We start from the raw sequence: 26,803 nt of genomic DNA, 5'->3' as shown, positions 1-26,803 counted from the left end.
TAGGCATCAAGGTGGAAGGTATGTCAGAATGCTCATATCCTTGTGCATGTATGAATTTACATATTGACAATCTGGAAGGTGTTGAGAGAAGGGCAACCAGGATGATCAAGGGCCTGGAAACAAAGCCTTATGAGCAACAGTTGAAGTAGCCGGGTATGTTTAGCCTAGATATGAGAAACTAAGAGGAGGTATGATAACCATCTTCAAATATCTCAAAGGCTATTACATGGAAGATGAGCAAGCTTGTTTTCTCCTGGTCCAGAAGGTTTGACCCAAACCAATGGAATCAAGTTACAAGAAAGGAGTTTCTGACTAAATATCAGGAAGAACTGTTTGTCAGTAAGAGCTGTTTTGACAGTGGAATGGACTCCCTCAGATGGTGGGAGTCGTCTTCCTTGGAGGTTTTAAAGCAGAGGTTGACTGGCTACCTGTCATGTATGCTTTAGTTGAGATTCCTGCATTGCAGGAGGATGAAGTAGATGACTCTTGGGATCCCTTCCAACTCTGCAAATCTGTGTTTCAATAAAAGTCATTTTCAGGCATCTTTGCAGTAGTCATTGTGTTGATATCAACTCGAACTAGACTCTAGTGCATATAACATGACTGGACAGCTGAAAGCCATGTGGGGATGTTGTCATGTAAGTTTATCTCAAGGCACTGATTGAATTGGTCCGTCCCCCCATGTCACTACAGATCTGGATTAGAAAAAGCTACCTAGTCCACTACACCTGGACTTCTCATCACATGGTGGCAAAAGCCATGTAGATTGACTTAAAGTAGTGGTATGTCAGTTGTGACATGGGCCCTAAACAATATTTGTCAAGGCATGGCTTGCTAAACTTGTGAGGGATGTGGAAAATATTATCTGATTGCTTCACCATGAGCACAGATCCTCTACTACTTTGACTTTGTGCCAGCTCCTGAGGTGCATGAGGCAACTTCCACATCGTTCTCTTAAAGCTGGATGGTGGATGCAGAAATAAAACATGGTACAACCCCCTTGGGGAGGATGCACTTCAGACTACAGGTGGGGGTATCCATTTTTTACTGCTCCCACAAGGGAGAATGCTTATAATGGATGTAATATATATATTCTTTATTGTTTTTATTTGGAGAAAAGGAATGCACTGGCACACTGGACACTTCGTGTAAAAAGAAGCTTGAACAGATACCAGACTCCTGAACTTCACTTCGGTGTTTAATTGTCTGCCTGCCTTTTATTGCCTCATATACTTCATTGTGAACATTATCCCTTAATTTAAATAATTAGCTTCTTTAGGCTGTCAGAACATTAAATATGAAAAAGAGGCCGTTGTGCCATGTTAACAACATTACTGCAATTAGTTTAAGGTCTGTTTAGTTTAAAGAGAGAGAATAAGAGAAAGTAGCCATTTTCGACTGTCATAAGAAAAGTAGCCCAGACTTGCAAGGAGAATCCCAAAAAGTTTTCATAAAAGGACAAGGCAAAGTCATCCACCTCACAATACTCCGTCACTAACTTGCTATAGGTTTTCTGATTGCACTTATTACACAGTCCGGTGTACCGCTGCTATTTAGACTGGAAATACTGCATGAAAATCTTGGGGAATGGCCGTAACTCAGTGATAGAGCACATACTCTGCGTGCAGAAGTTCAGTCCCCAGCATCTCTAGATGGGACTGGGAAAATCTGCTGTTTGAAACCCTGGAGAGCCAGGGCCATCTAGTCAATGCAAAGCTAGATGGACCAAAGGTCTGACATGACATGGCAGCTGCTTCAGTTCAGCCCAGCAGACACTGTGTTTTGGTGGCAGTGAAAGGGTTCCTGGAAGTTTCAAAATGGAGGGAGGGGACACACACACCCCTTTCTGCACCTGAACATATGTGAGAGTAGTTCCTCAGGCTGCAGGCATGCAGGGAAAGGGAATAGGTTTGGACTCAGGCCATTGCAAACAGTTGTGAGGGAGTAGAGAACGACAGTGAGTCAGGCAGACTGATAATATGTAATGGAATTATATGGTCATCTGGCCATCAGTCGTTACTCCAACAAAAAATAGGCTGAGGTTTAAAAATATATCATTTTTCTAATGACGCCATTTGAAGAAAATCTGAGTTTCTCCTAGTAGTAGCATTAAGTTCTCCTAGCAAATCTCGACTCTCATTGCAGTGGTCACTTGGCACTGTATTAGTGAATCCTGCCATGTTGACTTGAATCACTTTGCAATCGGTTCTTTGGTTCACTGTAAACTCCTCACTGCTTAATCTCCTTTATTTCTGATACGATTCTGCTGTAGATTCAGTATTACCAATAATTGTTGCAGACAGTTCCACTGACAACAAAATGATAAGTGGCGTTAACTGAAATGGCTTAGCAGCAGCAGGAGTGGCCCATGTTGCAGGGCAGAGACACTCTCCAGACACTGGCTGCACTTTCTTGGGATGGGGAAGGGCATGAAGGCAGCAAGGTTTGGCTTCCTACCCCAACATTCCAGAGCTTTGCGCAGGTATCGGTAAGTTGTAGCGACACCAGTGTTGAGACAGTGGCTCCATTACACAATGGCGTATCTATATTCTGATCATCTTCTGTGTGAAAAATAAATACTCCATTGCTGTACTTTGTCCTGAACGTTTGTATCATTAAAAGACCTGAATCTTTGAAGCTGAATGTATGCACTGTTCTCCTTTTATAGAATAAAAATTCAGCAATATTTGATGCAGCAGAGGTAATGTTTAGAATCTGACTTGACCAGGGCAATGTGGGCCGAGAAATGACTCATTTCTTCTTTGTTTTTCCAAATGCCAGCTCCAGGTGGGCATGGCTGAGGGCATTGAAGACTGGCCCTTTGGAAGATCTGTGGAGTTTTGGATCCCACAGATTCAAAACTGCTGACCCCCCTCCCCTTCACTAAACACATCCTTTCAGCTACTACCAGCAATAGCTCCCTTCCTTCCCAGGCTCTGCTTCCTCCTTCCTACTAACCGGAAAGGCCATTGGAAAAGTGCTATTGCTGCAGGCTAACTCCCTCCAGGCATCTATAGTGTGGGGTCAAGATCGCACTTTTATTTATTTAAGGAATATTTTTGAAACATTTGTTGCCATTTTTCATGGCCCATTATACAATAAGTGTATATATTCCGATTATCTCATACATATATATGTGTCTGTATTTTGTATGAGAAGCTTGTCTTTTTAAGGACATCCAAGAGAACTGAATCTTTAAAGCTGAAGGTATACGCTGTTCTCCTTTTGTATAATAAAAACTTAGTACTGCCACTAAAATATTCAATACACCAGATGTCATGTTTTGAATCTGAACTGACAGGGACAATGTTGGCTGAGAAATAACTCCCAAATATTTGAAATGAATTCCCCATTCAATTGCTTAGTGATCTGAAACACATATATATTTCTTATATTTATTTGTAAAGATAAATACTTTGCCTTTATCATAGTTGATTGCCAACCATTCTGCCTTATAACCTAAACATTTATTCCTAAGTGTTTTAAGTTCGGCCCAGGATTGTGAGAGTAATGCAACAGCATATGCATACAATAAAAGTGAGATTCACATACTTGACTGGCTAGATAAACTGACTTCTGGAACATGTAATTTGGGAGAGGGAATCATTCTAATATCAATTAAACAAAGGAGGATCAGCTAACGTTCCCACGCCTTCCTGCACATGTCCTTGTTTTTCTAATCAGAGCAGGCAGCAAAAAAGAGGGTTACATCAAGCTCTTGGGTTTTATCAAACTGTGCAGGTTTGACTGAAGAAAATATAAGTATGTTCTAGAACAGACATAGGCAAACTCGGATCTCCAGATGTTTTGGGGACTACAATTCCCATCATACCTTACCACTAGTCCTGTTAGTTAGGGATCATGGGAGTTGTAGTCCCAAAACATCTGGAGGGCCGTGTTTGCCTATCCCTGTTCTAGAATCAAGTTCTGCTAATTGATACAAAATAGAAATGAAAACAAGTTATGTGTTCCAGTAATGTGTAACTAGAAAATAGATATTAGTTACAAATAGATCTTAATTGCATTAGTTCATTTATCATTCAGTTCCCTTGATCATTCCTTTTACCACTGATTTCAACTAGAGATCCACACAGTCTTCTTTTATCTGTAGGTTCCATGTTTTCCTTCCAAACAGCATGAACTTTGCAGGCATTTCACTATCTCCCAGGATATCAGACCTGTCAAAAATGTAAGCAGTTTGGGCAAAGCCTCCTCATAGGACACCCTGTAACTTTCAGTTCAAAAACCAGCTGCAAATCTCCTGCTTGTAACTTCTCTATGTGTGTCAGGGAACTGACATCAGAGGAAAGGGAGGTGGTAGGGCTCCCAGAGGCTGGGAGGGAGTCAGCAGCTAAAGCAGGGACCAGCAGGGGGAGCGAGGGGTCTCTGGAGGAGGATCTCAGGAATGCTGAGAGAGACGCAGCAGCCAAGGCAGGAACTAGCATGGGAAAGGGAGGGGTGAGAGACACGTCCAGCGAAAACAGCGGGGAGGTGTCAGAAGCAACCATAGGGAGACCCATGCTTCGCCGGAAGCTGCCACGTCGTGAGTCCAGGAGACGCGTTTCCGTTAAGGAGCTTCTTTGCTGGAAGCGCTTCCGCAGGCAGCCACTGTCAGACTCTACTAGTGACTAGAGCAGACATGTCTGAGGAGCTCTGTCACACACAGAGGTTTGTGGAGCCGCACAAACTCTGAGGGAGCACAATTTTAAGCACAAGCAGCTAATCATCCCCTCACAGCAGTCTGACAGTCTCTGTACGCTGCCTGTGCAGGAGAAAGCATCATGAGCAACCCAGCCGGAACCGGAGGGGCAGGGGTTGGAGCTGGTCCAAGCTTGGAAGAAAGGTATCAAGCTTTGGAGGTCCAACTTGCGCTGCAGACGGCGAGGCTCGAGGAGAGAAGGGCTCAGGATGCAGACAAGAAGGGGAGAACCACTCAGTTCCCCAGAAAGGTACCAGGATTGGTGCAGAAGTTTGGGGGGGACCCCAAGGATTATCATGCCTTTAGGACAGAGATGCAATATGCCCTTAACGTGCAGTTTGATGAGTTCCCTGATGAGGAATCGCGAGTTGCTTTCGTAATTGGGCATCTTGAGAAGGGGGCGCGAGACTGGGTTCGACCCCTGATGGCAACGCACAATGATATCCTAAAGGACACTATGAAGTTCTTTCGTGCAATGGATATCATGTTTTCCAGCGATATTGAGGAAGGGGTGGTGCGCAGACAGCTAATGGCTTGCAAGCAGGGAAGCCGATCTGTCCGTGAGTACTGGACTGATTTTACCATGCTGATTCACAGATTGGGGTGGGATTTATCGGCGGCACCCATTCAGATGCTATTTGAAGAAGGTCTTTCTTCGGCTGTGAAAGACGAGCTGTCCCGGAGCCCCAGGGCGGTGTCTATGGATCAGCTGACCAAATCTGCGCTGACCATTGGAGCGCGCCAGGAGGCAAGAGCCTTGGAGAGGCGGGAAGGGAGAGGGGAACGTTGGAAGGAGTTCCGCATTCCAGACATTCCTGAGCCAGCTTTCCCGCCGGCAGAGCCGATGGAAGTCGGAACAGCCCCCGCGCGCACAGTTTCAAAGCCCAGTGAGGGGGCTAAGAAGGAGGGAAAAGGGGCCCGGAAATGCTATCTCTGCCAACAGCCAGGCCACTTTGCCAGAGTCTGCCCCCAGAGGAAGGAATGGCAAGGGATGGTGGGAGCTGTTGAGGGGGGAGAGCAGGGAGAAACGGAGCAGGTAAAAGCCAACGCCTGGTTGCCACAGTCGGGGCACTGCAGCCAGGCCAAAGAGTGGTTTCCTTCGGTTCAGCACATTGCTTAGAACACTGCAGGGGGGGAAAGGGTTCAGCAGGGGCCCAAGCCACCCTAGCAGGGACTGAAGTAATGGAGAAGGTGAAGGTGCCACCACAGTATGCCGATCTCAGCGACGTGTTCAGCGAGAAGGAAGCTGACCAACTACCCCCGCATAGGCCCTTTGATTGCCAGATCAATTTACTCCCTGGAGCACAGCTTCCTGTAGGCAAGTTGTATGCCATGTCAGACAGGGAAATGCAGGAGTTGCGAGAGTTCATTGACAAGAACCTGAAGAGAGGCTTCATCAGAGAGTCCAAGGCAGCGGGGGGTAGCCCAGTGTTTTTTGTGGATAAAAAGCACACGGACAAGCCGAGACTTGTATGTGATTTCAGGCGGTTAAATGCAGTGACAGAGCCGGCGGCTTTTCCTATGCCCAGGATTGATGATATTTTGACCAGGGTGCGGAAGGGAAAGATTTTTACAAAGCTGGACCTAAGGGGGGCGTACAACCTGATACGTATAAGGAAAGGGGATGAATGGAAAACCACCATGTTCACCCCTTTGGGGGCATTTGAATATCTCGTGATGCCTTTTGGATTACAAACAGGCTCCGCGTGTTTTCAATCGTTCATGAACCACGTACCGGGGCCTTTGCTCTACAAGAATTGCGTGGCCTTCCTAGATGATGTGTTGGTGTATTCGGAGAATGAGGAGCAACATGTGAGAGACGTCAGAGAAGTGTTGAGCAGGCTGCAAGCCAACAGGCTGTGGGTGAAACTGGAGAAGTGTCAGTTTCATACCAAGGAGGTGGAATTCCTGGGGTACCGCCTGTCAGACAAGGGGTTGGCCATGGACCCCGGCAAGGTTCAAGCAGTGCTGGAATGGAAAACACCCAAAACCAAGAAGGATGTGCAGAGGTTCCTAGGGTTTGGAAACTTTTATCGTAAGTTCATCCGAAACTTCGCCCACCTGACGGCGCCCATCACGGACTGTCTCAACAGTAAAAAGAAGTTTGTTTGGACGGCGGAGGCGGAGCGAGCGTTTGAGGAACTGAAAAGGGCCTTCGCCTCTGAAGAACAACTTCTGCATGTGGATTTACAAAAAAAGCTGAGGGTCGAAACAGACGCATCTGACAGAGCCATAGGGGTGGTGCTTCTTCTGCAGCCGGGGAAGGAGGAGTCAGAGTGGCGACCGTGTGCCTTCTTTTCGCGAAAGCTGAACAAATCCGAGAGGAACTACATGGTGTACGACCGGGAACTTCTTGCTATTCATGAGGCTTTCAGGAGATGGAGGCACCTGCTAATTGGTGCACAACATAAGGTGCAAGTGTGCACGGACCATAAGAATCTAGAGTATTGGAGAACGGCGCGAGTGCTCAACCAACGGCAGTTGAGATGGGCCCAGGAGTTCTCCAAATTTAACTTTGAGATTTGTTACGTGCCAGGCCCAGAGAACGTTAGGGCGGACGCTCTCTCACGCAAACCTGAATATTTGGAGGGGGAGGGAGCACCCGAAGAGACCCATGTCATTCCAGAGGACCGCTGGGTGTGTGGGGCGGCATTGGTGGGGCAAAGGGAACTGGTAGAGGGAACGGTGCAGGATGAATACGCCCAGGACAAACTCAGGGGTCTCAGGAGGGAGGGAGACAAACCCGGGGGTTTTGAGGAGAGAAACGGGGCGTTGTACTACAAGGGAGCGTTATATATACCTGAAGGGGAATTGAGGGAAAAGGTACTCAAGCAACTGCACGATAGCCCCACAGCAGGGCATTTTGGGCAACACAAAACCATGTGGCTGGTTACCAGGGAATTCTGGTGGCCCAAGGTCAGGGAAGATGTGCGGGAGTATGTGAGAGGGTGTGACCAATGCCAACGAGCCAAGGGGGAGAGGCGGGCACCGGCAGGTTTATTAGAACCACTACCCACGCCTGAAAGACCATGGGAAGCAGTGGCAATAGATTTCATGACTGATCTGCCAAGGTCCAGAGGGAAAACAGCCATCATGGTTGTGGTAGACCTGTTAACCAAGATGGCCCATTTTATAGCCTGCTCACATGCGGTCACAGCAGAAGAAACCGCTAAATTGTTTGTAGAAAATGTGTTTAGGCTGCATGGCGCCCCCTTGAGGGTGGTTTCTGACCGAGGGAAACAATTTACTTCCAGGTTCTGGAGGAAGCTCATGAGCTTACTGCATGTAGAGGTTAATTTCTCAACTGCCCGTCATCCAGAAACCAACGGGCAGGCGGAAAGAGCTAATGGTGTCCTCCAGCAATATTTGAGGTGTTATGTGAATGACAGAGAGAATGATTGGGTGGAGAAGCTGGCGTTGGCAGAATTTGCCTACAACAATGCAGAGAACGTGTCCACGGGGATGAGCCCCTTTTTGGCTAATCACGGGTGCCATCCCCGAGCCTTCCCAGGGGGGGAAGGGGAGAACTGGAGCGTTCCAGCTGCAGAACAGTTCGTTGAAGAAATGGAAGCGATCCATCGCCAGCTCCAACTTAACTTAAACAGGGCTAAGGAGGAATATAAGAGGCAGGCAGACAAAAACAGAAGGGAAGGTGAAAGCATCAGGGTGGGGGACCAGGTGTGGCTGTCCACCCAAGGGTTACCATTCAAAGGGGGTTGTAAGAAGTTAAGAACCAAAAGGCTGGGCCCATTTGAAGTCACGCAGCAGGTCAACCCAGTGGCTTTCAGACTCCGGTTACCGAACCACATGAAGCTGCACCCAGTGTTCCACAGGTCGTTGCTGTCACCGTATAAAGGGGACAGAGAAGGGAGGGTCAATAGGGGACCAGCTATGGAGGAAAAGGAACACAGCTACCATGTAGCGGAGATCCTCGATTCCAGGTGGAAGGGAGATCAAGTAGAGTATTTGGTAATGTGGGAAGGGGAGCCGGAGTCGGAAAACACCTGGGTCATGGCAGAGGATGTAGATGACGAGGTTTTGATAGAAACTTTTCATCAGAGATTCCCTCGTAAACCTCAGCCAGTGGCGAGGTTCCGGAGGGAATACTTTGCCACCACCGACGAAGAAGAAGAGTTGGAGGGGTTCTCTGATTCCGAGGCGGAGGAGGATTCAGCGAGCCGGAACGAAGACCGATGGAGGGAAATGTTCGAGACGTCTGAAGATGAAGAGGATTCTTTTTGGGGTTTTAGCTCCTCACCGCCCAGAGGAGAGAGTAGGGGCGGGGGGGAAGGGGGCCCTGGAGGGGAGGTGGATGTCAGGGAACTGACATCAGAGGAAAGGGAGGTGGTAGGGCTCCCAGAGGCTGGGAGGGAGTCAGCAGCTAAAGCAAGGACCAGCAGGGGGAGCGAGGGGTCTCTGGAGGAGGATCTCAGGAATGCTGAGAGAGACGCAGCAGCCAAGGCAGGAACTAGCATGGGAAAGGGAGGGGTGAGAGACACGTCCAGCGAAAACAGCGGGGAGGTGTCAGAAGCAACCATAGGGAGACCCATGCTTCGCCGGAAGCTGCCACGTCGTGAGTCCAGGAGACGCGTTTCCGTTAAGGAGCTTCTTTGCTGGAAGCGCTTCCGCAGGCAGTCACTGTCAGACTCTACTAGTGACTAGAGCAGACATGTCTGAGGAGCTCTGTCACACACAGAGGTTTGTGGAGCCGCACAAACTCTGAGGGAGCACAATTTTAAGCACAAGCAGCTAATCATCCCCTCACAATGTGTAATCCTATTGGCATGTTTTCAGGCACACCCACCCACTACTTCAATCCAGCCTAATTTCAGACAGATTGAGGAAAGGGAAATGGCATACATAGCGTAAATGCTATCATACCTAAATTTTGTGATTGTGTATTCTTTCACTGCTTCCCTTCCTTTATTTCCCATGCCCCAGTAATCTTTCTTTGACATCTATAGGCTTGTTATTTCCACTGCTCTTTCTCAACTGCTTCTCACAGTGACATTTCTGTGAACAGCACACAGCATCCTCGCCCGTGTGATCAATGCAAAACACTGCCTTCAGCGCAAAGCAGTTAAAACAAGTTTTATTCATTCACATGTTTATCCGTTTGTATGTGCTTTAGAAATGATTAACCAAATGGCGGTTCATTTATTTAATTTTTCATTCATTTCTAAAACAAATGCAAACTAGAAATGTATGGCTAACAGGTGAAATGGGCTATGTTTTCATAATCTAGTTGATTTACAGGTTGATTTATACATCATAATCTAATTTATCTTCATCTTGTATAACAGAACTCTAGCTTTCAATGAGCATCTTATTTGCCATTATTGGCTAGTGATTTTGTTATCTCTTCTAATTGCTTGCAGCCCTTCCAAGCACTATTTCCATGCAGACCTCACTAAAAAGAACGGAGGAAGCAAGAGGCCAGGCTAAGCAGGCAGTAAAACGTTGGCCAGTTTTCAGTACCCTTGCATTCTTTTCTCCATGTCTCTAGAATGCATGTCCCAGTGTGTCCTTCACTGACCTTGTGTTTGTTTGTTTACTATATTTGTTTCCTCTTTTGCAAAGTCAGTGTCAACTTCTTAGCCTCTTAAATATAATAGAGCTGATTTGTCAGTTCACATCTTGATGGAAGGGTGTTGGCAGATCTTGCCAGAGCCAAGATGACAGGGATGGCTTCCGGAAATCTTGTCTATCAGTCTTTATTTTTACTGTGGCATAATCCCAAGGCTAGCAAGACAGAGTTCATAATGTGCAGTCAGAATTCATGGACGTTCCTCCTATATGGCAATCTTCACATATACTTAAGCATAAAATCTCAGAAGAAAAGCATGCATTTTGTCTTCTGCTTTCAGGATGTATCTACTGCAATATGAAACAACATTTGGATTTTAATCAACAGGAACAATATGCAGATAACTATTAATATTTTGCATGACAATATTTGATTTTGTACTATGAACTAGCATCAGTCTGTTTAAATGATAGGGAAGTAGTAACCCCCTGAGAATGTTTACAACAGGTATAGCTCTAGGGTTCTTCTGTGGGTAGTCATCCTAGTCAACGAAAGAGATAACTGAAAGCGATTATATTTAGGTAAAGATAAAGGTAAACAGACCCCTGACCATTAGGTGCAGTCGCAGATGACTGGAGTTGCGGCACTCATCTCACTTTATTGGCCAAGGGAGCCGGCGTACAGCTTCTGGGTCATGTGGCCAGCATATCAAAGCCACTTATGGCGAACCAGAGCAGTGCATGGAAACGCCATTTACCTTCCTGCCAGAGCAGTACCTATTTATCTACTTGCACTTTGACGTGCTTTCGAACTGCTAGGTTGGCAGGAGCAGGGACCGAGCAACGGGAGCTCACCTCGTCGCGGGAATTCGAACCGCCAACCTTCTGATCGGCAAGCCCAGAGATTCAGAGACAACTGAAAGAGATTATATTTACCTTAGGATAATACAGTGGCAAAACATGTGAAGAGAGGTTCCTACTGTAGCTCTAACTGACAACTCAAAGATTGCAATATCTGATGCCTGGCAAAGATGTGCAACTTTTATTCCACAGAATTGTGGGTGATAAGTGACAACTGAAGTGTGAGTTATGGGAAACCTGAGAGAAGTCCAAATAGATATGAGGTAGTATCTATTTTAGTGTCTCTTCCATCAGGCTGATAATGTCAAAGGACACTTGCTACCACCATTTTGCCTGTGCAGTTTCAGTAAGCAGAAGTTATGAGGGGGCTATCACATCTCAATTCTCAATGCAAAATCCTACAATATTGTTTCCCATGCTGTTTAACATACATATAATTCCCCCTAGTGAAATAATCCAGGGATTTGTGATGTGGTATAAGTCTCTGCTGTCTTCATAACTCTAAATCCTAATACAAATAATTAATTGAAACAAAACCCTTCATGTTTAGGATACAACATCAAACTGAATGTCATTTCCCTATTTTCTACATTTTTGTCACATTTATAATAATGGTATGTTGTATGGATGAGTAACACATAAACAGAGTATTATTAAATATCTAAGATGAAATAATAAGGGAAATGGCAATCAGCTGAAATATGTAGTTAACACTCAAATGAAATTATTTCTGTCAGTGTTCTTGTAAGTCTAGTTGTTGTTTGCATCTGTTTGTTTTTTGGGGGGGCAGAGTGTGCTTTCAGGGGTGAAGTCAAGCTGTCGGAGAGTTACAGCATCTGCTGTGGCTGTAGAGACCAATAAGGGGGAGACATGTTTTGTTGCAGCAGGACACATGAAGGCATCCAGTTGTGCTGATGCAGATGTACCATGGTGTTTCTTCTTTCTATGGTCCTCCCTGTGGTCATTTCTCCTCTGGTCACTGCTGTGGATACATAACCTGACAGTCTCCAGGCACTACAGTCTGCAAGGGATTCCCACATGGTGGGGTTGATTTGGCCAGCCTTCATGTCACGTTTCCAGACATCTTTGTAACACAGAGTTAGTCTGCCAGTGGGCCAGGTGCTTGAAGCCAGCTCCCCATAGAGCAAGTCCTTGGGGATAGTACCAGCTTCCATTCTGTGGACATGACCAAGTCAATAGACATCACTGAGACAGGAGTGTGAACACGTTGGAAATGTGGGCTTGAGAGAGCACTTCTTTGTTTGAGACTCAAACAAGTCCTACCACCTCATGCCCCAAAACTTCCTGATGCAGTGCATATCGAAGGCATTGAGGTGTTGCTCCTGGTGAGTGTAAGTTTCCCACAATTCACTACCATAAAGCAAAGCGCTCAACACACAAGCCTGGAAGACCTTCATCTTGGTATTGGTCATTAGCATCACATTCTCCCTTTGGGAGAAGTAAGTCTTTGCTATAGCTACCTTACCAATTCAGCTCAGTGTCAATGGAGAGGTTGCTGGTTATAGTGGAGCCCAAGCAGACAAAATCATCTATTACCTCAAGCATGTGGCCACCAATGCTGATGTGTGGAGCGCTGGTGATGTCCTCACCCAGAATGTTGGTCTTTGTCAGGCTGAAGGTGAGGCTGAACTCCCTGCAGGCTTGGGCAAAACATTTGATGAATCTCTATAGAGCTTCCCCAGAGTGTGCTGTCAAGGCTGCGTCATCTGCAAATGGCATCTCTCGGATAAGGACCCACCACACTTTTGTCTTGGTGTGGAGACATGCCAGGTTGAACAGACCCCGTCAAGTTGAAGGCAAATGAGATAAAAAAGGCCCCCATTCCTAGCAATGGCAGAAATTCTCCAACCATAATGCATTCTTCTCCATGCAGTTGTGCGTGAGTAACTTTACTTGAGGACATAAAAGCTGTATGACCAAATCTCCCTGCTACTTTTAAAATGTTTTAATTCTTTACAATGTATTTATATTGATTGATTCATCTGACATATTGATTCATCTGACATATGCAGGCTAGAGAGATTTTTCCCCTCTTTTTCCTTTTGTGGGATAACAAAGCCTTCCTTTTAAAAAAAATTGCAGGCTGGACACATAACTTTTCATTCATAGAAAATAGCTGCTCTTTTAAAACTACCATTTTACCTAATTTTGATTGTTCACATATACTTTCAAAGGAAGTGTGCCCTTTCCCTCTAGCTAAATTACTATCATATCCAACTTGTCCACTCCCTTAATAGATTTCTCCAAATATTATTTCAGAAACTTTTTTTTTTACAAGCAGTGAACTTTACAAGGGATTAAGAACAAAGCTTGTATATCAGCAAAATCATGGGGTAGAGTTCTCCTTGAACTTTACTACATAAAGCTAAAGGTTTAGGGTTGAATTTTTGAATGTCTGTTGAAGAACATTCTGTGTTGCTAATTGTACAACTTTCACCTCACCAAATACTCATGTGCTGATTGACTCAGTAGAAAAATGGTGGTTTTAGGTCAAAAACTTCTTGTCTTTCAGCATTTTAGCTAGGGCTGCCATAAGTCCTGATTTTCCTGGAACCAGCCTTTGAAAATTGCATCCAGAATAATTTTCAGAAATCAACAATGGGGGTTAAATCATGTCAAAAATGCCTTTAAAAATGATTGTAGCTTTACTTTTAAAAAAATCTCAAAAACTTTGGTTCCCCTACAAAGAAAACTTCAACTGTGTCCCGATTTTCACGTTTGCAGATATGGCGACCCTAATTTTAGGCAACTTTGCATTCATACTTTTATTTGCTCCTGATTTGTTTACCTTAGAAATATAAATAAGGCCCTCCAGTCATTTCCCATAGAAGAGGATGTTCTGAAACATTCTTATCAGAGGATGTTCTACATCATTTCTCTTTTTGGCATATCTATTTATAGTTGCTGATTTCCTAACACAAAGGACATAAGGACATGCAGAAGATGAACACAAATGTTTAGGCGTTCTGAATTTGTCATCTATTATCAGGAAACAGTACAGACACAATAAAGGGACATAGCAATATCTGACAGGGCTGAATATGATGTTTGCTTGAAATAATCCCTTGTTTTACATGTTCTTGAACAAATAGGAAAAAAACCCACATTTTGGGGGGGTGCGCGATCAGTGTACTGAAAAATATTGGCACTATATTTCATACATTACAGTTAAGCAAGTATTTCCTACACAGATTATATCCATAAAGAGAAATGTTTGGTATGAAATAACTGCAATTTAAGCAATAGCCTACACACTATCTCCATCTTTTATCTTCAGTTCCTCCAACTTCTTGGGCTATTCAGATTGCACCTTTGTAGTGTAGAGGTAAAGGTAAAGGTACCCCTGCCCGAACGGGCCAGTCTTGACAGACTCTGGGGTTTGTGCGCCCATCTCGCATCTATTGGCCGGGGGCCAGCGCTGTCCGAAGACACTTCCGGGTCACGTGGCCAGCGTGACAACGCTGCTCTGGCGAGCCAGAGCCGCACACGGAACGCCGTTTACCTTCCCGCTGGTAAGCGGTACCTATTTATCTACTTGCCCCCGGGGGTGCTTTCGAACTGCTAGGTTGGCAGGCGCTGGGACCGAGCAGCGGGAGCGCACCCCGCCGCGGGGATTCGAACCACCGACCTTTCGATCGGCAAGCCCTAGGCGCTGAGGCTTTAACCCACAGCGCCACCCGCGTCCGTGTAGAGGTAGGGTTCCCAAATTGTGGTCCATGGGTACTTCATTTAGGTCGCCTACAACATGACTATAAAAAGACAATTGAGAAATAATTCAGCAACTAGCACAGTATATTACAATTGCTACAAAAGGCAGAAAACTTGTTAGGTGGTCCACCAAGACCCTCATGTGGTCTGTCAGGGGCAGGGGAAATCTGGAGCCACTGGTGTAGAGGCAATCATGTGGATAAGCATATGAACCTTACTTGATCTGCAGAATATGTTTGTCAGCTGGAAAAAGCTTTCCCCCAGGCAACATCCAAACAGGCATGTGGTCTTTCCTTCACTTAGCATGTTCATAGAATCATGGAATCATAGAGTTGGAAGAGACCACAAGGGCCATCGAGTCCAACCCCCTGCCAAGCAGGAAACACCATCAGAGCACTCCTGACATATGGTTGTCAAGCCTCTGCTTAAAGACCTCCAAAGAAGGAGACTCCATCACACTCCTTGGCAGCAAATTCCACTGTCGAACAGCTCTTACTGTCAGGAAGTTCTTCCTAATGTTTAGGTGGAATCTTCTTTCTTGTAGTTTGGATCCATTGCTCCGTGTCCGCTTCTCTGGAGCAGCAGAAAGCAACCTTTCTCCCTCCTCTATGTGACATCATTTTATATATTTGAACATGGCTATCATATCACCCCTTAACCTCCTCTTCTCCAGACTAAACATGCCCAGCTCCCTTAGCCGTTCCTCATAAGGCATCGTTTCCAGGCCTTTGAACATTTTGGTTGCCCTCCTCTGGACATGTTCCAGTTTGTCAGTGTCCTTCTTGAACTGTGGTGCCCAGAACTGGACACAGTACTCCAGGTGAGGTCTGACCAGAGCAGAATACAGTGGCACTATTACTTCCCTTGATCTAGATGCTATACTCCTATTGTTGCAGCCCAGAATTGCATTGGCTTTTTTAGCTGCCGCGTCACACTGTTGGCTCATGTCAAGTTTGTGGTCAACCAAGACTCCTAGTTCCTTTTCACATGTACTGCTCACATGTTGAACCTGACAAAAAAAAATCTTCTCCCCTATCTACTTAATTTTCTAAGCTTGACCAGATTCAAACTTCACCAATGATAAGTGGGAGAAAGTGGGCGAGAGGCAAAACAAAAAGGGGGGGAAATGCATGGAGCTCTATCCGCCCCCCCAAACAAACATGAACTAGAAATGCAGAGACAGAAAGAGAGAGAGAGAGAGAGAGAGAGAGAGAGAGAGAGAGAGAGTTTGGTGGCATTGGTGATTACTTGGACTGGTTGTTGCATTGATGGCTTTTCTTGTGCTGGATGAGCAGCACATCCAACCACAATAGCTCTATTCACATGCTGAGTGAATGCATGGGGATCACACTCAGGAGTAGCTATACTTTCAGGGTTTATGCGAAAGGGCCCTGCCACACATATACCCCCTCTATACCCAATCAAGAACTCTGGCCAATATGGATTACAAATCCAGTGCAAGCAGATTCCCTTAAACTAGGTTAGTCATTTTTTTCTGGTTGATTGCTGCCTCTTCCTGCATGCATGGGAGAGTGGTAACGTTTGTTTCAACATGTGAGTGGAACCTACAAAAAACTGGCACCATGGGAGCATGGTTAAAGTCCCCCCATAGGATACATAGGTCATGCATTAATGATGATCCTGAAAGTTAAGGTACCATATTTCGTATCAGAGTTTGTTATTGCCAGTGTATTTGATTGATCACAGTTTCTACAAAACCCTGGATTTGATCCAATTTATTTTGCATCACGTTTTGTTAAAAAGAAAAAGAGTCCCCCTCTCAAAACCGGTCGGGACACTCCAAACCTCTGAAACAAATTTCATAAGAGATCACAAGATGAAAGCTACCTATCAGTAGTTATGTTTAAAAATAAAAAAGTGATATGTTTATTTCTCAAGATGCTACTCTAGAGTTTGCATTTTCACAGCCTACAAGAATTTGCTCAGTCCCTGGAAATCTCATTTATTAAAATGACAATTGTTCTGATGAAGCAGATCTACTCTATGTCAATTCTTTACACATTTACATTGCATGGAAAATTTTGCATCCTCCTCTTGAGTACCAGTCTTGTACGCAGATAAGTAACACAATTGAGGAGCCAGAAGGCCTGACAATAGTAAATGAATTGGATAACGGGAAGAGACTGAGCAGAGACTAGTTTGAAAGAAGCATTGTGAATGTGTCCATAATTTCATTTCAGCTTCAGCAGTAAATTCTTAATTATGTTTTGCAGGATATGAACGATTACTCCCCAGTATTTAGCAAACCTCTGTACAGGGGCATGGTTGCTCCTGATGCAATCAAGGGCACGGTTATAACAACAGTTGAAGCTGAGGATCTGGACCCTCCGGTAAGGAAAACAATTTTTTCATTTCTTAATACCCTGCACCCAGGAGAGATTTCTTTAAAAGCTGCATAAGTGGCCTTAATCCTCTGAACAACATAAGTGATTACTATGATTTATTTTTATTTATTTTAACCCAGCAGTGGCTCCTATGCATTTTTATGCCAGCCTATCCTCTGGCTTGAGCACTTCAATTATTGTTCTCAAGATGGATAAAGCCATAATGCAGAGTTCTTTTTTACTTCTCCCCAGCTCCCCAATGCCTCCTCCCTCCCTGCTCTGCTTTCTTTCCTTATGGAACAATTTATATGTGAAATCCTTATCAGGGTTTAGTGTGTTGATGATAAACAGGAAAAAGCAAGGGGTGGGCCTGCATTTGGAACAGCTTTGTGGCTCCAACAGAAAACAAAGCAAAACTTTTGAAGGGCTGTTATTTCCTTGATTTGCTATTATTGTAAGCCTCCAAGCATGAAAAGTGTTGTGTGTGTGTGTGTGAAGAAATAAAACACCGCATTAAAAAATCATTTTGCTAATATAATGTAAGAATATAGCAGCGCAGATTTGTTGGAATCAACTTTCCCAGCAGCATCTGGGTTTCAGTCTGGCATTCGATTGACAGAGTTGTATTATATCCCATGAGTAAACTCTGATTTGTTGGTCAAAGCACTGATCTTAGAATCATAGAACTGCAGAGCCGGAAGTCCAACCCCCGGCAAGGCAGGAATCTTTTTGCTCCGCATAGGATTCAAACCAATGACCATGAGATCAAGAGTCTCATGCTCTACTGACTCAGCTATCTCACATTCTAGGGAGCCTAAAGGGAAAAGCTCAATAGTTATCAGACTGGTTAACATTCACAGGGAATATGCATGTTTTCCCAGTCTGTTGCTAGTGGGAACGTGACAGTCCCATGCAGTGCTTTTTTTTTTCCTAAAAGAAAAATGTTTAGGGGTTTCCCTACTCATATTGAAATACTGCCCCTCAATGAGGCCAAACTTAGATTCACAAAATGTTTAGGGGTATACGTACTACTGCGTGCCCCCAGAAAAAAAGCACTGGTCCCATGTTCTTGGTGCCTTGGGCAAATTTCATGTAGGAACAATCCCTGCCTCTGGCGGTATGGGGAAACTTTCTGCAAAATAGTTACTTTTCCCCACTGGTCAGAATCTAGTCGTTTTCTCTTAGTAGATCGTATCTCTACAGTCTTCAGTAATCTCCTTCTAATTATAGACAGTGACCACAACGTTATTCCAGGTTATGCAAATGGTTGAAAATGTTGGCAGAGGATGGAAAAGAGAGACTCCCCTCTACTCTCCCTAAACATCTTGTTACCAAAGCCAGCAGATAATGCTGTTTTTAAAAAGGATGAGTGTTTTGGGGTTTTGTAACACTAGCCTTTTTTGGATTTAAGGGATTTCCTGAGATCTAATCCATAGAGGAATTGAAGTTTATCCCATCACAGGAGCCTGTTTGTAGAAGGGCTCTGCATGATCAACACCATGTTTAATGTAGGTATTAGGATACTGCAGTGATTTATCTTGACTAGCATTTCTGTACAGGGACCGCGAGAAGTGCTACTGTGGCAGTAAGGTAAAAGAAGCCACAAAACAGTCGTGAAAATGTTAATTTTCCTCTTTGCTATGAAATCCTGGCATTTGGCAGAGGGCTGTTGACATCTTCAGCATTCCACTGAAGACTAAATCAAACCTCTCTCTAAATGGGCCTTAGAGCTGGCAGTTGGAAGAAGCCATTTATGCTATCTAGTAATTTTTTGTTGGCAAAGTGCCTTGAGCTGACATTTGTCCCATCAGTTTGAGAATAAGTGAACTTGCCCATTATTATTGTGCTTGTCCCTCTTGTATCTTCTCTACCTCCCTTCACATTAAATTCTAGCATAGTCAGAGTGGCATTTTTTATTGTCTTTAGAGGAAGACGGGGGGGGGGTTGGGGGAAGGGGGGAGTGCTTATTTACTGCAGAGAGCATAATGCCACTGAAGGACACCAAGTAATTGTAGCCAATCTTATCAAAACCTGCTAAGCTTCAAAATAGTCATTCAATAGCAGTCTATTAGCAGGGGGCGAAATAGAGCCATTAGGACAACCAAGGAGAGCGTGTATAATTTTCTAGCTTTATTTATAAGTAAATAAGCCTGGAGATGAGGTGTTAAGGGAGCCTTACGGATACTTTATTTACACATTCCTGCTGGCAAAGCAGCAAAAATACTTTCCCTTTTCACTTTTTCATACCATATTGATGAGTACGGTTTTGGAGTCTGCAGGGAAACACAAATATAAAGATCAGATAGTTTCCTCAATTATAGCTATAGAGCAAGGGTTAGGAACTTCTGGCCTATGAGCCTGGGATAGGTCCCAAGAAGGCCCACAAGGCCATTTCACACAAACCATAACCACTTCCCATGTTCCAGATATCAGGTGTGGGGCAGGTAATGATGTAGCTACAAAGGAAGAATTGGGAACTTAAAGTGAGCATCTGATTATTCCTTTCCTTGCTGTTAGCAGTAACGGCACCAGGATAATATTTGACAGGGACCACAGAAAGAGCAAAGCATATTTATAAGTGAGTGAGAAAGAAAACTAACAGCATATGTGAATGACAGGTGAACAGAAATGAGGGGCAGGTTGGTGGGACAAGCTCCTTGTTGGCACTTTGCCCACCCGTCTATGTTTTCATCTGCTTCCCTATATCTGTTTTATTTTCTTCGAGAATTTTTGGTGGGGGTTGATTTTCATTATATATTGTGTTTTTAAACAATGTTTTGTCTGTAAACCATGCACGGAATAATTATTGATGGCCAGTTATATAATTTCCATTGTTAGACTTTTAAAAATGCAATATAAAAGTTAAGATTCCTAACTGCTCAAAATCCAGTATTACAATATAAGCCACGCTAAGAATTAAAAGTTAATGATCTCGTGAAAACTGCAATAAGAAGTGCAAAAGCCAAGTAATCAGAAACAAGCTTAAAATAAAGAAAGGAGGCTGATCAAATTAATTTATAATCTAGATAATTAAAACCAAAGTACAGTAGCAGGCAAAATACATTAACATGTAGGAATAAACTTTCGTAAGTGCTTGGTCATCTAGTGAGGCAGTTAGGAACATCTCAAGGCAAAGAGTTTCCAAACCTACACCACTCATCAAAAACAAATTTCATACTCATTCCCAGTAAGAGAAAGAGAGAGACCACCCAGTCTAAAGGAGCTTCTGAAGTTATTCCCACATGTTTAAAAAAGCCCTGGCCCTTGCCTTTGCTGTCCACCTAAAGCAGTCACACCCAAATGAAACAGACATTCACACTTCAGAGAGAAAGAGAAGCATGCATGTCTGATGTGGATTTCCAGTTTTTAGTTGTGGTTTGCAGGGAGCCTTCATCAGGAAGGCTCCTTCCCCAACATCCTCTTCTCTCATGTATGGATCTACCCCTCTCTTACATTGATGCTGTCAACCATAGTTTAGCAATACATTTGAACTGACACTAGACCCCTGAACCAATATTTGTGAACCCGCTTCAAACCCTTATTGTGGACTCTGCTTTTTTTTAGTGCTGCTTAGATTTGGCAAGGTACAGATGTAATGCTAATCTCTGGTTTAAGTCTGACCAGTTAAGGGAAAGGGCATTTGTGCAGCGTAGGTTTTTCAGGCCGATTCCTCATTACAGCCAGTGCTTTGAAGTGAGGTACCACTCTGGCGGGAAGGTAAACGGCATTTCTGTGCGCTGTTCTGGTTAGCCAGAAGCGGCTTAGTCCTGCTGGCTACTTGACCCGGAAGCTGTACGCTGGCTCCCTCGGCCAATAAAGCGAGATGAGTGCCGCAACCCCAGAGTTGACCACAACTGGACCTAATGGTCAGGGGTCCCTTTACCTTTTACCATTATGTCTGTGCTGGGCTGCTCACTGTTCCATAGACACTATAGCTTGGGTGTGTGTGTGGGGGGGTGTATGGATACAATTCCTTTTGTGAGACAGTAACCACAAATTTTTATTGTAATGCTTGTGGCATTTCCATTTTTAATGCTTTGAAAATTGAAGCTTTGAAGCCCTGATCCTTGATGTTTATGCAAGGAAGTAAATCCTATGGAGTTCAATGGAGCCAATTGCCATTTAAGAACACATAACATCATGCTGTTAGTTAATATAAAGATTCTTAATCTGGCAGCACTCACCCCTTCAAAGCATTTGTGGAGGATGATAGTGGTAGCCTTTTTATGTGCTACAGCACATCAAGTCAATGCATAGCTTATGTCTTTTTCTTAGCATAGGATATAACACCTCTCATGGTATAAATGTGCTCCAACCCAGGGTTCTAAAATGTTTGATGTTCACAACAGAAGCAAGCATGCTTTCTGAATGACTTGAAGCAACATAAACAGATAATGAATGTGACAGATAATGAAAGCAAGTTTATTTTAAAAAAATCCATGTTAAATCTTCCTTTGATGATCTTTGTCAATCAATTGCAACTTTGCCAATAACTATAATATCCTGGTGTTGTTGTTTTCTAAAATGATGGAAGAAAAGTAGCTTCCTCAGAAATAATGATCTCATGCCAGCTTTATGAATTCAATAACTAATTACCTAATGTGCTGATGCTTAATGATAATTGTAGGTTTTAGTCATTGGAACAGAGTGTGATTGTTGCTATTCTGAACCACATTATCTGGGTTTGAGTAATTTCTTGCTAATTATATTTTGTAAAAACATTATTAAATCAGGTTTCCGCCTGACATTAAGAGTATAATCATCTTAGTGCCTTCTGATCTCATTGGAATACCTTACGTTTGAAAGGATCTAAAAATTACCTATTCCAGTAATATATGATTTCTTAAATTCTGGTACATTAGAAGCCCTTTTTAGGTGTTCACAAAATGTACATGTGCTCACCCTACCCTCAGTGTGCCTATGTATTCTGGTTCCACCCTATCTCTCCTGACATGCAAAAGTATGCAGTAAAATGTTAACTGCTGAGGAAGAACCAGTGGTTGAGCACCCAGCATGCATGCAGTGGGTCCCAGGTTCAGTCCCTGATATCTCCAGGCAAAGCTGGGAGAGACCACTTCCTGAAACTCTGGATAGCTGCTGCCATTCAGTGTAGACAATTCTGAACTAGATGGGCCAGTGGTCTGACTCACAAGGCAGCTTCCTATGTTTTCTCTCAGACCTTCATATTCAATGCACAAAGAGAAGTAGTACCAGCAGTAATAAACCAATGAGAGAACAAATGGCCTCTTTGGAATGCCCTGTAGGAAGCCGTCATGTGCCTTCTATTGAAATGTTGTATCATTTCTGCAAGCTGAGCCAGAGCCTGCAAACTGTCAATCACACCCGTCTTCCAAATACTTTTGGGGGTTGCAATTCACCACAAGGAACTGATTAGAGTTCTGAAGGCTCATCACATTAACTCTGGAATAGTTCGAAAAGAGAACAAGTTGCTTTCCATGCCTCCTAATCTGTCTCTTTTCTCTTCTACATACGGGGTAGAATTTCGATATATGGAATTACTGCCATTCTTTGAGTTGCCTTTCTCAATTTACACCCATGTGGAATGGAAAGTCATATATAGTTTGATTTCAGAGCCTCCTGTTAAGCAGCATTGGATGGTAGTTCTCTTCCCCTTCCTGGAAATGGCATGTTTAGGATGTAATTTATTTTCTTCTGAGGCTGCAGTATCACTGACAAGATTTGATATAGTGAACTTTAACATGTAAGTCTAGAAGAAAACCATAGTGCAGTGATTTAGTTTACCTTGTCTGTGATACAGAATTCAGGCAGCTGATTTGCAGAAGGCTTATATGAATCAGCCATATAATAAGCCAACTTGCAGAAGCCAAGTCAAGTGGGAAGACTTTGTGAGTAGTCATCATACCTCATTATGGCATACAGGAGTCATCTCATGAAGCAGAATCTCTTCTCCGTGAAATAGAACAACACAACTAAATTTGTACTCTCTGTGGTCAGTGTTCTTTTGATGTTTTTGTAAAAAAAAGAAGAAAAGCTCAACAACAATAAACAAGGTCTCCATAACAGAAGGAAATTGCTCAAGTAAAATTTACAGTAATTGATCTGCCTAGTATTGCCTCTGTCCACCACTGTCATAAGGTCCTCAGAACGCTGCTCAGAAGGTAAATGAGGTCCTACAGAATGACATAGAAAAGCCACACATAGAGGATGGAAACCACTGAAAAGCAAAACAACCACACACAAAGACGACACATATGTGTTGCATAGCTTGCATATACAGTTGCTTCAGCAGCTCCTGTCTCTAGGACATATTGTTTATGAACTTACAGTAATTAACACACACATCTAAAAATCCATGTAATCAGTTTTGTATTCTGATTTACAGGAGATGGCATGGGGGGGGGACTCTGCAAAATTGTTAAACATTTGTCTTTCAATTAGCTCCTCTTGCTACTAATAATTTTAGTATGTTTTTGACAGTGTGTGCAGAATTAATCAAATCCCGAGGCTTTACCCTTCTGATGGGACAATAATTCCAATCTGCTTCTCTGGGGATTTCTTGATGACAGCAAAAAAAATCCCTGGTGGCTGCAGTTTCTGACTGACCTCGAAGCATCTGGCACCTCACATGTTGACAAGAGAATGCAATGTCAGGAATGGCGTGTTATGTTTCAGTGAGGACAGGATATGACAGTGATGAGGTAGCACACATTATAATAGCTATTCCTGTGAGGATTTTGTAAATAATAAGATGAAAAGTGATACAAAAAACCCCCTCTCAACACTAATTTTCCATATGGAATGTAAGAAGTGTGGGGGGGGCATAAGCACCAGTGCTGCTAAATAAACAACTCTAAAACTGAAGTGTTTGTATAAAAATCTGGTTCTAGATGTGACTGAGGAGAAAGTATCACCTTTCATGGAACCATTCATCACCCATGAACTTGTAGGGGCTTTCAGGGAGAATGTGAGAAGTTTCGAAACTTTCCAGGGTAGTACCATGTAGGTCAGGGGTTCCCAAACTGTGGTCTGTGAGTCTCATAGACCACCTCCATGAGCTTCATACAGGTGGTCCACAAGGTTTCTGTAAAAATGCAATTAAGAATCATACAGTATCTCTAGCATCTAAAATGGCTACAACAGGCCAAAAAAATCATTAAGTGGTCCACCAAGAACCTAAAGCACTTTTCAAGTGATACGTGGGTTGGTGGGGGAGTTTGGGAACAACTGGTGGAGATACAATGCAATTTTCATTCTTCTGAAAAAGGGTTTCTGCCATTCATGCACAAATGAACTGCTATAAGCAGGAGCAGCCTGGTGGCTTTCCACACTGAGGATAACCCAGTGGGAACAACATTGTGCCATGGCATAGCATTAAAAAATTAAAAAGTTGTGTGTCCCAACTCACCTGTGATTGTTCTACAAATATTGGATCTGCATATGACTTTTAAAACTTGTTCCAGGCCCTTCCAGTGTGCCAGCTTTATGATACCCATTCCCTATAGATCCCATATCTGGCTAAATGGTTGTGCATTCCCCAAATGTGTACTTCAGCATTCTCTGTTATGGCAAGAAGGGGGCACATTCCTCTGATTGCTTGCTGCAAAATGGCTTGGACTTGGCCCTCCCAATCCCCTTTCTCTGTTTCACCTCCAGGATGTGAATTAATGCCTGTGTTGTATTGGGGGGAGGGATATAAAGCACCCTGAAATCAAAACAGGGATGAAGAGTCTGTGACCTTCCAGATGTTGTTGGACTACAACCCCCATAATCCCTGGCCATGGACTGTGCTGGCTTTGGCTGATGGAAGTCCAGCAGCATCTTGAGAGCTATAGGTTCTCCGTCCCTAAAATAAAGCAATAAATAAATCAGTGAATTGGCTGGTTGGTAGGTGGTCATGCTCTATATGATTCACTTCCAAAATTCATGATCAGTTTTGCAAAAGAAACAAAAGGTTGTCTTATTACCTAAATGCAACCAGATTCCATTTAAATGTCTACATCTTTCTTAATAACACAAAACATCAAATACCAATTTTCACTGACGTTTTCATTAACATGATTGGTTGCCACAAGCTGCGTTTACTAATATGATGCAAAATAGTTTTGTTGTTATTGATCACATATTCATTGATGCTTGCCACCTCATAACCATCAATAAGTATAACAATGAATTTACTCACAGGGAAAACAGCACAGGGATAATAAAGATTGAAAACAACTAAACCAGTTGCTTACTTACAAAGGGAAAAGTAGAAAATTGCATCAGTAAAGATTTTGCTTCACAATCCAACTGACACCTCAGCTGAATAACATGAACGCCAGCCCTGGCCTGGTGGAACGCTCTGTCACAAGAGACCAGGGCCCTGCGGGATTTGACATCTTTCCACAGGGCCTGAAAGATGGAGCTGTTCCACCAGGCCTTTGGTTGGGGTTCAGTCTGACTCCCCTTTCCCCCATAAGAACTTGCATGAAAGTGGCCTCCCAACTTTTTCTCACAGGCTCATATAAGATCAGCATAAACAGTTGGGCCTGGTGAGCATTTAAGGTCCCCAACCCTAATCTGTGGCTTGCCATCTGATTGGATTTTACTCTGATCCTGATCTGATTTTAGGATGTATTTTAATTGATTGCCTGATTTTATGTTAATGTGTTAAACATTTTATGTTAGCTGCTCTGAGCCCGGTTTTTGCCGGGGAGGGCAGGGTATAAAGAAAAATTATTATTATTATTATTGAACATATTAGTGATAGGCAAATCTTCCCAATGCATGGAATAGGCATTGTCATGGACTTCTAGTTTTCCTGCACAATGTGACTTTTGTACTGATACCATTAGAGTCCAAAGGGAGTTAAATTTAATTCACCACTTGCCACTCTTTGTTTTAGAAAATACCTCTAGTATTTTCCTTATTATCTCAAGCCCCCCCCCCCATAGCATACTGCAGACCACAGTATAACATTAGTACAAATGGTACCTTCAAGTTAAGAATTATGAATATAATGAGATACATTAACTAAAGGTGTTGCATAGTTTCAGACTTAAAAAGCTCTTGTACTTGGACCAGAATATTTCAAAATGGACTGAAAGTGTAATTCAGTTCTAGTATCAGAAGCCTTGATAATTTTGACGAGGTGACTTCCCCCGTGATTTTTGTGTTGTAAATGGGTCTCCAAAGTAACATCCCAATGTGCTAAATGTTTTTCCCCTCTGTGGCCCTGGCTCTTTCTTGTCAGTGGGCAGGTTGCTGTTGATCCTGTAGTTTTGACTGTGTTTTTTTTCCCCAAATGTCAACATAATAATATAGGGTTGTATTTTAACATTTGGTCTCCTTTTCCAGCCCATGCTGTATACAATAACAAACAGGTGTTTTTCTTATAGGGAACACCAGCAAGTTGGGTGAGGTATAAAGTGGATGTGGTCCAGTTCCCTTACAGTGCAAGTATCTTTGATGTCGAGGAAGATTCTGGACGTGTGGTTACTCGTGTGAACCTTAATGAAGAGCCCAGTACATTATTTAAGGTAATAACATCCACATATGCACTTTAATATGTTTTCGCACTGGAGTGGCTATCCCCCAGCCTGAGGGCTCCATCACACTACCTAGCATTTTTTTCTGGTCCTCCACAACCCCACTGAATGGCCGCAAAAAGAAAGACAAATTA

At 43.5% G+C, this 26,803-nt stretch overlaps 1 protein-coding gene across 12 annotated transcripts in view; it reads left to right on the top strand.

Annotated features, from left to right (window-relative positions):
- Window positions 1-26,803, top strand: part of PCDH15 (protocadherin related 15) — a 659,401-nt gene that overhangs the window by 532,273 nt on the left and 100,325 nt on the right. For all 12 annotated transcript variants that reach the window (XM_082222007.1, XM_082222006.1, XM_082222001.1 and 9 more), the window contains 2 exons: window positions 17,050-17,166; window positions 26,520-26,660. In XM_082222007.1, coding sequence (XP_082078133.1) covers window positions 17,050-17,166; window positions 26,520-26,660 — 258 coding nt within the window. The remainder of the gene's footprint in view (window positions 1-17,049; window positions 17,167-26,519; window positions 26,661-26,803) is intronic.

The sequence above is a fragment of the Podarcis vaucheri genome (genome assembly GCF_965113315.1).
Source record: "Podarcis vaucheri genome assembly, chromosome: 5".
In the NCBI taxonomy this organism is placed as follows: Eukaryota; Metazoa; Chordata; class Lepidosauria; order Squamata; family Lacertidae; genus Podarcis; species Podarcis vaucheri.
The sequence above is the reverse complement of the archived record's forward strand: the minus strand, read 5'-3'. Positions and strand labels throughout refer to the sequence as shown.